Source organism: Acomys minous, assembly GCF_964271855.1.
Source record: "Acomys minous genome assembly, chromosome: 6".
Classification (NCBI taxonomy): Eukaryota; Metazoa; Chordata; class Mammalia; order Rodentia; family Muridae; genus Acomys; species Acomys minous.
In genome coordinates this window covers 20,559,692-20,571,751 of record NC_140487.1, presented here as the reverse complement: position 1 = coordinate 20,571,751, position 12,060 = coordinate 20,559,692, and the positions used below count along the sequence as shown (strand labels likewise).

The 12,060-nt window shown below is 40.1% G+C and overlaps 1 protein-coding gene across 1 annotated transcript; it reads right to left on the bottom strand.

Annotated features, from left to right (window-relative positions):
- Window positions 1-472: 472 nt before the first annotated feature.
- On the bottom strand, window positions 473-11,820 carry PDK4 (pyruvate dehydrogenase kinase 4). The gene is made up of 11 exons (XM_084784779.1): window positions 11,540-11,820; window positions 10,420-10,561; window positions 8,885-8,956; window positions 8,005-8,189; window positions 7,775-7,861; window positions 7,260-7,337; window positions 6,113-6,189; window positions 4,387-4,485; window positions 4,077-4,187; window positions 3,696-3,809; window positions 473-2,602 (listed from the first exon to the last, which is right to left on the bottom strand). The coding sequence occupies exons 1-11, from the start codon at window positions 11,667-11,669 to the stop codon at window positions 2,462-2,464; spliced, it is 1,236 nt and encodes a 411-aa protein (XP_084640905.1). The 5' UTR covers window positions 11,670-11,820; the 3' UTR covers window positions 473-2,461.
- Between the last annotated feature and the right edge of the window lie 240 nt (window positions 11,821-12,060).

Here is a 12,060-nt window from a genome sequence, read left to right as displayed (position 1 = left end):
AGACAGAGAGACAGAAACAAGATGATAGAGAGATAATAAAAAAGATGATAGATGATAGACAAATGATAGACAGAAGATAGATAGATAGATAGATAGATAGATAGATAGATAGATAGATAGATGTACAAGTTTCCTTTAGAAATTACTGTGTCTTTCAACTAGACAGAAGGAAAATGAAGCCAGGAGAAGAAATAGCATCATCGGTAAAGAGCCACTGTGCAGGTTTTTTAAAAGGTATTTCTTGCTTTAAATATAATTAGTTTTGTAACGTTTCAAAATTTAGTTATGGCTAGCCCATCCCACTAATCTCATTACTCTAAATTTTCTTTCTCCTTCTTTTCCCTTCCTAGTTCTCATTTGCAGAAACTTGCTGTTGACTCACTTTGCTCCTGTAAAGTGAAGAATCCCTTTAGTCGAAATCATTCATTATACTTTAAGATTATTTTTAAAAAGAATTTTATAAGACCACATCACCATTATAATAAAAATATTTATTATAAAATTTCACATTTCTCCAAACATGACCTAAAAACAGAAATGTAATGCACACATTAATAAGTTAAGTGGGCCTGGGCATTTACTGTACATTTACTAGAGTTTAAAGTTTCCTATGGGTTTATAAATAAGAGGGAGGACAGATGTTATTAAATTTACACAGATGTTATTAAAATCCTAAAGATTCTCTCCCTCCCTCCCTCTCTCTCTCTCTTTCTCTCTCTCTCTCTTATTGGACTAATCAACTAAATGCCTTAGATCTTTGGTAAACACAACTATTAATATGAACAAACGTGTAGCTAAAATTTCAATTAAAAAAAACAAACAAACCAACAATAATGATACAACAGGTAACCTGAATGCTAACAGTTTTGGGTGATCAACCAATGCAGGAGGCAAAGCCCTGCCTTCCCAGTCACTGCCCAGGAATTCCAAAGATGAATCTGAAATCCCAAAGAGTTGCAGCCTCTGTTGCCACAACCAGAAGCACCTCAGCGCTAGGTCACTGTGAGATTAAATACAAATTTCAAACTCAACTGACACACAGGACTGGTAATTTTACAATGCAGAAAAAAAGCATTGACATTAACTTGACATGAATGAATTTATTACCTCACAAAGCCCCTTATCTTGTCAGAGTGTGACCCACTTAAGAACCCATCCTGCTTTCAAAGGCGCCACTTCCTCCTCCTCCCCACCCAGGAAAACATGGAGGATCTCTGGGGTTAGCTTGGGGAAATAGGAAGATGGCTGCCTTCTGGTTCTTTCCTTCCTTCCCCCTACCCTCTGTTCCTTTCTTTGTTCCTTGCCTTTCCTTTTCTTTCTTTCTAAAGCTGATCTGCATGGATGGCCTCCCCCTGCCAATTACACCTTTATCCTCCCAAGCACCATGCGCATCACAGCTTTTAGTTACTAGTTCTCCATGTCTCCATGATTCACAAATGACGTCATTCTAGCATGAGAACCTTTTACCTCCAGACTACTCAAAAAACAAAACAAAAAAACAAAACAAAACAAAACAAAAAAAAACAAAAATGATTTAAAATTTAATGCTCTCAAGCCAATTGTCAACTAGAAAACTTCGAGCACATATGTTAATGTTGGAGTGTAGAGAATATAATTAAAATATGAAACACACATCTACACCTGGGGAATAGACAGATGCCCTCGGATTGGTCATCACTTTCAACTAGAGAACAGCGACTTCTTCCCAATTACCAATTAAGTTCTGAATATGTGATTTCTTTCCCTAATATGTTTTTTTTCCACATACAATCTTTGGATCACTTTTATCTCCCTTTCCAACCCAACTTCCTGAATTCAGTGCATATTTAACACTTCACTGTAGAGAAAACAAAATCCACTGGCTTATTGAGTGCACCCCAATCAAAAAAGGCTCTGTGATATCAGGACTTGGTAGAGAAGCTTTCCTCGGAGTTTACACATAGGCTGCTCGAGCTCAATAAAGTACTTTGACCCCTTCCATCCTATCCACACCTATAAAATGTACATTTATATACATTTCTAGTAACGCTTTCATCTTGGCATGGCAGGAAAACACTGATGTCTTAACCCTTGATGTTCACCGGACACCAATAGATTTGGATGACACCAAGAATTCTAAAACACCCAGCTGTTGAAATTGCTAACCTCAAACCCGGTACTTGTTGAGAAAGAAATGTTACTCAGAGGCGGACTTCTTTTCCGGTATTTGGAATTATCTCGAGTCATTCTGCATTGCCAAATGAGGAGCAGGCCACCTGTTATCTACTGGAATTCTGCCCCTGGCTTCTCCCGGGTCACACAACGGAGCTCCATCCCTCACTGGAGCAATGTCTGTCCTAGTGTTTGTTTTGTGCTTGCTTGGTTTTATTTTGTTTTGCGGAAACGAGCATCCACACACATTCCTGAAGCAGCGCTGCCGTAGACCCACTTTGATCCCGTAAAGTGCCCCACGTGGTCCTCTTCACACTGCTGCCTCCTTTGCCAGGTTCTTCGGTTCCCTGCTTGGCATGCACCAGTCATCAGCCTCAGAACTCATCTGATAATGCTTGAAGGCCGACTTGTTAAAGACGGGGAGCTTTTCTACAGACTCAGAAGATAAAGCCTAAATGGAGAGTAGAGAAAACATCAAATTAAAGAAATTACTCGTGGCTGTACTTCATTATTCACAATAGACTCAGAGGTATGATTCAAGATCCAACTAGTCTCTCTTAGCTGACGTTGCAGTAAAAATATACTAAATCTATAGTGTTCTAGGTATTTTACAAAACAAGACCAAGAAACCTATTATTTTATTTCAATAGAAGCCTAAGTAGTAGGTATGGGATTGTGAATTTGGGTACAGATTTTGTGTTCAGTATTTACATGGGTACCTCTGATATAACGGAGTTGAATAAGAAAGCAATTCTTTCCAGAAAAAACCACACATATCTCTGATAGAAACCTAAGATGATATTATTCATCTATTAAAGGGTTATTTCTCTACAATTTGAACACTTTTGCCCATTTCAGAAATGAATACATACAGGACTATTTGAGACAGTCAAAGGGCACTTCAGCATTTAATTCCAATGAACAAAACACCAGCCTAGAAACTTGCTGCTGCAGTTCTTACTAGCTGTATATAAAATTTCAGTTGAAATAGTTGACTAATGATGAACAGAGCTGGGATGGTGATCTGAACAAGTACAGGCTTTATCTGAGACAGAAAAGCATGTCCTCTATTTTAAAATTTAAACAGGAAATTCCTGGCACCCCACTGACAGCTCCTGAGCAATCTTTTCTCTGGCTTTTAAATAGAATCAGTTTAAAGTTACAAGGTTCTTGATTTGTATTGTTTTAGTCTGGAGCATTGTTGGCATGTATTACCCACAAGGGTGAGGAAAATAAAACTCTAGCTACCCTCACATCTGTCAAGGGACATTGTCTGAAAAAGGTTTGCATCAGTGTGCTGTCACTCTCAAACTTAATCTGTCTCTGGGTCAGCCCTTGGCATGGCAGGTAGCATGGCTGGGCTTTCTCTTGGGTAAGTAAGTGGCATATTAAGTATGGTGTGCACACACCAAAACAGGAACGTTAACAAATGGATGTTGCTTAGATTAACTTAGTTTGAAGAGTTCATAGAGGTCCGTAGAACTCAGAGATGTAAATGAAGCCACGACTTTAAAAAATGGCTCCCTATTGTGTTCAAAGCCTACCTTTAAGTAGATGATGGCGTCTGTCCCATAACCTGACATAGAGTAGAGATTCAGATCTCCTTGAAAATACTTGGCATAGAGACGAGAAATTGGCAAGCCATAACCAAAGCCAGCCTGGAGATGGAAGATCAAGTGTTAGTGAAAAAGCAGACGTGAGGGTCTAGGCTCATCACTGATACCCACGTTTGAGTACCTAAATAAATACCTTCTTCTCCCAATCAGAAGTCCTTAGGATTGTTACTCTAGACTTAGCTCGCTTTGACATATTTCTCATATGCCCACACGCCTGTTTCTATAGTTCCCAAATACTATTTCTATAGTTCCTACCCTACATTTAGAACTAGGTGCCTGAGAGGGCGTCGGCTGTATCCTTGGCCTTACCAAAGGGGCATTCCGGGAATTGTCCATGACAGGCGTTGGAGCAGTGGAATATGTGTAACTAAAGAGGCGGTCAGTTATCCTCAGAGGAACACCACCTCCTCGGTCAGAAATCTGAAACAGGCAAACAAATAGGTCAGAGCTATACTTTAACAACAATGGACCTCTATCTAAAGAAAAAAGTCTTCCCTTCCTTTAAAAGTCACATGGCACACATGACTTTGAGAGTTACGCCAAATAGAAAGCCATGTTATTATTGGCCCCTTTTAGTTCTCTCTAGACAAAACCAAAAGCAAAGGCGGGGTGCAGTTACCTTGATTGTAAGATCTTCTTTTCCCAAGACGACAGTTGCTTCGACTGGTGTCAGGGAAGGGCGATTTTCTTGATGCTCAACCGTGGCCCTCATAGCATTCTAAAGACAGCAAAACCAAAGGAATTCAATGGAGAAGGAGATACAATAAATAACTGGTTTTATGTTTAAAATAAAAGCAGCAGAGGGTAATTCAAACTTCCTATTTCTTAAGTGAGTGATAAAACATCTCTGTAAATACAGCAGTTTATGAATGTGTCATGTAGAATGTATAATGAAAAATCTTCATTTAGCATGTAATATAGCTCCTGGGAGTAATATCTAATGTAAAAACAATTCTGCTGGCTGTCAACTTCTTATTTGTAAGCTTAATTTAAATGTAGAAATTGGTTTTTATAGTCCATTTCCTAGTGCTCCATTTTTCTGTCTTTCCATTACATTTTATATCCAAACACCACAGACTATTACATAAGGAATGAACAGTGAATCATTGAACCAATTTATTGGCTTTTATAAAAAACTTGCTTGGAAATAAAGATTGTTACTATTAAAAGGACAGTCAATAATTCTAAATTAAATTTCTATTTGCATTTGAATATCATCTTAACTTTCACCAGTGATGGCAGAATAACTCTGTGAGTTAGATCATCCAATTAAAAACAAACTAAATTCATGAAAAAGTATCACGTGTTCTTTAACATAAAGTAAACTAAAACAAGTCTTATACTTATAGGGGTAATGCCCTGTAGGAAAAGTCTCATTTCATTAGTCTATTTTCCTTTCTGACTATCTTTTGGTATCTCTGTATGAAACCAGATATCCACTGAGGTGAAATAAAATAGATCAGGTATTTAGAGTTTAATCAATTCCTAACTGCAAAACATTAGAGTAAGTTGGAAAACAATACATTCTAGCTTTATGTCCGTATTAGAGGCAGATTTTAGTTTTTAAAAGACGTCCTCTGGTCAATCTATGAAATCATCTTAGATCATGACAAACTTCAAGTGATTCTTATTTTCTTGCTTAAGTTCAGAATGTTAGAATGGTCTTAGAATGCATAAAAGGATTTGGTATCAGTGTTTAGTTACCCAGAATAGAGACACTTGTGTCTTCAGAGTACTACAGGTGCAAATTCTCAGACCTACAGAACGTAAGTAGCTCTATGCATCTGTTTTTTATCAAGGCCTGTAGATGGCTGAGGCACACACTGTCTGAGAATCAGGGTTCTGCAGGCTGCTTAGAAAGCATGGACTGTGGATAACCATCGTGTCCTTGGAAAGTCAGAATCCTCAACACCACTCCAGACTAGCACCAGACTTTGCATTTAGCGCAGTCGGCACGTGATTCATATTCATGTGATGGGACGGGCTGTTCTGGATTCAGAATGTGGCCACTCCACCTCTAGAACCTATGCCTTGGAATCTGCAGCTGGAGCCTATGGCCCAGAAGTTCCAAGATTTCATTCACTAAAGCACTCACCCCATGCATGAAGACGAGTGTTTTGTTCCACACCTGAAGGAACAATGGGGACACCCTTTCCACTCTACAGTCCTGGGATAGAACGCACCAGGTGTATTTTCAAGCACTTTTCCATACATCAGCTCTTTGGCTATTATATACCAAAGCATTCTTGGTAGAATATATAGAGGTTCTTATTAACTGGGGAATGATGTGGCTGTGAGCAGTGAGCTACTCAAGACAAGCCCATGGCTGCTGTGAATTGTCCTACCTTGAAGAGTTCAAAGAGCATGTGATGGAGGTGGGAAGGGACATACACGATGTGGATTGGCTGCCCTGGAAACTTTCCTAGAAGAAAATTAAACTCATTAGAATTGAGAGACAGATATTTCGCTGACATGAACTTCCTTGTCTGACTGAGTAATGTTTTAGTTTTAGATAGGATTGAGATAACTGCCATTTTCCTCCCTTTGAAACGGTAAACACAGTTGGCTTACGTTCTGAATGCTGTTTCAGCTATTCCTTGGTATTCAAGACTAGAGTCTGCATTTCTTTGCAGGATAAAGAAAACAGAAACAAAAAAAACCTCCTGACACTGCTTGAAAAGAAAAATAAAAGTATTCTTTGATGTCCCAGGACTTGGAAAATTTGAATGAGTAAACACGAGGAAAGTCTGGGACAATCCTGCCTTTGTTTTGTCCAACAGCTCAAGCAGTTTATCCGCAAGTATTATCCAATTCTGCTTACTCAGAGCTGGTCATCGTTAGCCCGTCGGCTTTATCTGAGTGTTCACTAACATGCCTTGTCCTTGGTCTTTGACTTAGTCTACTTAAGTCAGACAACTGCTAATCTTGCCACTAATGTATCGCTGAGATATAAGTGTACTGGCTCTGAGCTATCTTATTCCTTTTGACTGGTCCTGTGACTAACTTCTTGAAAAGCATAATATCTCTATTCACAACTGTTTTCCATACTTCAGATATCCTTTTTTTCCATATTCTACTTTTTACTCTTTCTTTTTCTTTTCTTTCTTTCTTTCTTTCTTTCTTTCTTTCTTTCTTGGAGATAGGGTCCTGTAGGAAAGACATGAATTTCTCTACTTCCCAAGCGTTGGGGTTACAGGTGCCATGCCTGGAGCTAACAATAAGCCATCTTTCCTTGATCTAAGGTATAGCAGCCTGGGTACATTTTTGTCCAAACCTTCTTCCTTATGAATCATTGTTAGTAAGTGATATGCACAATTGAAGCTTTTCAGCTAAGGCAATTAGGAAGAAGCTTGTCTTAAAAAACAAAACAAAGCAAAGCCAAACTTTGTACCAATTCTCAGTAAGCCCAGGAGACTTAAAGGAACACAAAGCCTGCCTTATGTTTACAAAATATGTTTTCTTAGGTTTCCTTGTATCTCGCTGCTAGCTTACCATTTACTTGTGTGAGCTTCAGTTCTGGAGATGTTAGATAATACTGATCACACAGCATCTTTGCACACTCAAAGGCATCTGGAATAAAAATGTTTTATTTTATAACAATGAAATAAATTTGCTCCAAGCACAGTTGTCAAGTGATATTCAATGTGCTTACTACACTTAATCTAAAATTCTATTCACTGGAGAATTGGCCTATATGTATGAAAAATGTCTCTTTAATATTTTATTAAAACATAATATTTTATTGAAGTTGTAGCAATACAGACATGTGCACTTCAGAGATCAAATGCAATATATAAGAATATGGCACGTGGACCACTTATGTTTAAATATTTTATCATACTCTAAATGAGTGCTTACACTCCAGGCACTCCAAAGCAAGGGACCTTTATAAAGCATAAACAGAACACGGTGAACACAAATTCATTTACAGAATGACCTACATTACAGATTTGCCAACCATGCATTATACATTTTCACTAAGAGAAATACAGAAGTCTAGAAATTACCTTGGACCACTGCTACCACATCACAGCTTGGGTCGATACTTCCGATGTGGCTCGGGTTGCCTGTCTTTGAGTCACTGAATATAAGGACTGTTGAAAAAATGAAAACAAAAACACAGGGTGGCTATTAGAACTGCCACAGAGGCTGTGAGTCCCCAGTCCTGGACCCAGCCTCAGCATGATTTATACACAGTACCCACAACTCTGGACCATCTGTTGAGAAGCTCACTTACTGTGCTGGTTCATCAGCATCCGAGTAGAGATGCGGTTCATATAAAACCGGTCCAAAAAATACTGAAGATTTTGATTGGTAACGGGATCAACTGTGCAGCTGTCTTTATACTCGAGGATCCCTTGAGCCATCGTAGGGACCACATTATGGTGCCTGTTTCGAACTTTGATGAGCGTGTCTACAAAGCTAAGACAGAACATTTATAGTTAGTGGACATTAAGGATGCTTCCCCACCCCCCATGTCTCTTCCTTAGGTCACTGCAGAGAAAATTAAAGCTCTTTTTGCATAGCCAACCTAAGCACAGCCAGTTACAAAATTCTGGGTGAAGCTTCTCTCGAACGCTCACTCCACAATCTTCTACGGTAGCAGAAGAGGCAGCTTCATGAAAGGATTTGTATTTCTAGGTTCAATGTAAATCCCCTCACTCTATGACTGGCTCACTCATTAAAAATATTCATTAAGCCTACTTGTGAGAGAATAATTACAATCAAAGATGGTTCTAGCATGTCATTGCAGGAAATAAAACCCTTGAAGTTTCTTGTCATGGTTTGGAAAAAGATTGCTATTTAGCTAGTTAGAAAGCATCACACTAAAAGAAAATATGTAATCACTAATGCCCTTGGAGTCCATGAAAATTATGTTATGGCAAGTTCTTTTGCAAACAGAATCTTAGGAAAAACTGCACGTCCTGTATATTTGTTCATATCTAGCATTAACTTCAGCCATATTTCTTAATTTCTAAAACCATAATGAGCCAAAATGTATAAGGAGTAGCAATCCACTGTGAAAAGTCTGAACTCCTTAGGCTTAGAAAAGATCCGTGAGATGTGCCCAGATGGACTCAGATTTCTAAACATGTATTTTCACAAGAGAAGCTTACTCGGATAGAGCTTTCTGGTCTTCTGGGCTCTTCTCATGAAACTCCACCAGGTCCATCAAGCTCTGAATGTACCTACGAAGGGAGAAGTTTTGAAATTAATGTCACCATGCAAATAAGTGGCTGCAAATAAAATGCCTTTTGAAATGATTGGAAAGGGGAAGGGAACCACAATGTTTAAAATTGGAACTTCAAGACGTTTGGAAAATAACATGTTAAGATGTTTTTAAAGCTGCAATTTTCCACCCTCTACTTTCTTGGCCACTTTGGTTGGCAGATGTTTTCATTTCTTCTACTAAAACCACTCAGAATCAACTTAGAAAGTGTTTCTGGTTGTTCTTTTTTCCTCCGCAGGAGAACTAAGTCTTGACAACAGCAGTAAGTAACACAGACTGCACATAACATTTCAGATTGGAATCATCCATGGGCATCACATATTTTTTCAACCACTGGATGAAATGCTGCACAGTCAGTGGATGACGGTGGGTCTCTTTATCTACCATAGTCTATAGCATGGATCTGTTTGCTAGGCATCATTACAGTTAGTTTAAAGACAAAAATCACAGTAACTTTTTTTTGTTTGCTTTTAGAGACAGAGTCTCTTTGTATTAGCCTTGCCTGTCCTGGACTCACTTTGTAGACCAGGCTGGCCTCGAACTCACAGCGATCTTCCTGCCTCTGCCTCCTGAGTGCTGGAATTAAAGGTGTGTGCCACCACACCCAGTAACTGACTTTAAATGCTGGCATGTACTATGCGTGTTAGTTTAAGTGTTTAAAAGAAATAAATTACTTCATTTAATTATATACAACAACTCTTGTAACAGTAGGTGGGGCAGCTGAGGCAGTGAGGGTCGAACACTTGGGAAGACACCAAGGGAGACACAAAGGCAGAATCTGAACCCAAGCCTCCTGTTGCTAGTTGCTGATAAGGAACAAAACGCAGACCCTCTCTAAACACCAGACATCTCCATCAACACAAAGAATTGTTTGTGCAGTTCCAGATCTTGTCCTTTGTAATGTAAACCACAAAATTTAAAAACCTGCATATGTTAATTATTTCTCAAACTTATCCTATAAATCAAAATTATATTATAGTGGAAGTTGTGTATGGCGGTGCATGTTTATAATCCCAGCAACTAGGAGGTGAAGATAAGTAGAGAACACTTTGAGGTCATCCTAAGCTGTATAATAAGTTCTCGGATTTCCAGGAAGCCTTGACACACGAGATCTTGTCTTGGAAAACAAATAACAAGGGAAAAAAGAGAAAGGAAAGGAAAGGAAAAAGAAAAAGAAAAAACAAGAGCACAAACCCCCTAAAGTAAAGGGGAGTTATCTTGTTTATATGAACAAATGTCTATTCGTAGATTTATAGCTGTCCTAAAGATAACCTGCCTTAAATTAGTACAAACTTATTTACAACATTCAAAACTGTTCTCTTTTAAGATCGCCTATTATCCAAGAATGATGCTAATATGGTATTAGAAGCAGTACTCAGGTAACTTTTGAAGTCAGAGACTTCAAAGCAATGGGCCTCTTACCAGCTCTTCACCAGCTGCACCGAGGAGGTGTTCACTAATCGGTCAGGGAGGATGTCAATCTCTTTCAGGATATTGGCTAGTCTTACGGGCAATTCTTGCCGCAGGAAAGAAAAAGAAGTCCTTTCACAGGCGTTTTCTGAACCTGCAATGGTTGAAACATGTTCAGCTTTGGGGGGGGGGGGAAACGAAAATAAATACCAAATATTTATTTCCAAAATTTCAACAACAACAACAAAATCACCAACATAGGTGAATTGCTGTTTATTTTCTTTCTGAGGAAAGTTCTCTGGAGATATCAGAGCACGCTCCAGTTATCCAGTAACCTGTGAATGCTGGGCCAGCCTGCACCATAAAGTCAACAACACACTCTCTAGTGAGTATGAACTTGAGAGGTCGGAGGCAGAGAGGTTTCCAGACTAGCAAAAAAAAAAAAAAAAAAAAAAAACAATACCACATTAACCTCTTTAAATGTTCTTATGGCATCCCTGCAGAAAGGGAGTAACCGGTTTTTCTTTAGTGGCAATGTAAACACTTGTAAAACAATAAAAGCAAACCGGTAAAAGATGTCTGTTATGGTGGAAGATGTCTGCTAAGGCACGCCAAGAGATCAAGGAGGTGGGTCGGGTACAAGATTAAGTTTATGTTTTTTTTAGGAAGTATCACATTTTAGGGAAAAATGAAAATAAATACTAAATATAAAGGACATTTTGAAACGATGCCTTAACCACAGTTAGGTTAGTGTTTATAGATACTTTAAAGACAGATACTTTAAGGACAGATATTTTTAGTGTCCCGTTCTTTCTCTTTTCCTCCTTTCTTCTTTTAAGAGTGACTCTGGCGTCTTCCCACTTTGGGTAGAAAGGAGGAAGTTTCTAGTCCATTGCTAAGATCTAGACAGTGAGAAGAGGAGAAAGAAGTCGAAGTTGAGCATCAGTATGGTTACAGGTGACCTAGACAAACTGTCAGCAAGCAGCCAAACTAGGAAAACAGGTGCCCTTTGAGGCTCCTGGGTTCTTTGGCCAAGTGGACCTCAGTTGTCCTACCCGTGAGCTCAGCCCTTCCTATCCTGAGAACTCCTCAGCCTCAGCGCCACCCTCCTGGGCCCTGCATCTCCTCTCACCGAAGTCCAGCAGCTGCTTCATGGACAGCGGGGACGGGCTGTAGCGCGAGAACAGCTCGACCTCCCTGGGGACAAGGCCGGCACTGCTCAGGGAGCTGGCGCTGCGCATCACGAAGCGGGCCGCCTTCATCCTGACGCCCACCTAGGCTGGATCCGTGGAGGTGGCGAGGGGCTGCGGGGCAGGAGCGCGCTGTGAGCTCAGGGTCCCGGGTTACTCGAGGCTGGGTGAAAGGCTGGCTCTCGCGTCTCCCCACTTCTGGCTGCAGTTCCTTTTTATCTACCCTACCCCCCCCCCCCCAATACACACTCCGCCCTCTCCACAACTCTAGCCGGGAGGAGTCACTGGGACACTGAACTTGGGGCCACACCAATCAGCTCAGGGAAGGAACTTTGGGCCCCGCCCCTTGGCCACGGTCAGCAGAAAGTCCTGGCACCGTGATCCCGACAGGGGTGCTTCGGTCCGCGAGGGGCAGAGGGTGAGAGGGAGGCCAAGGAGGCGGTGGGGGTGGGGGAGCTACCGA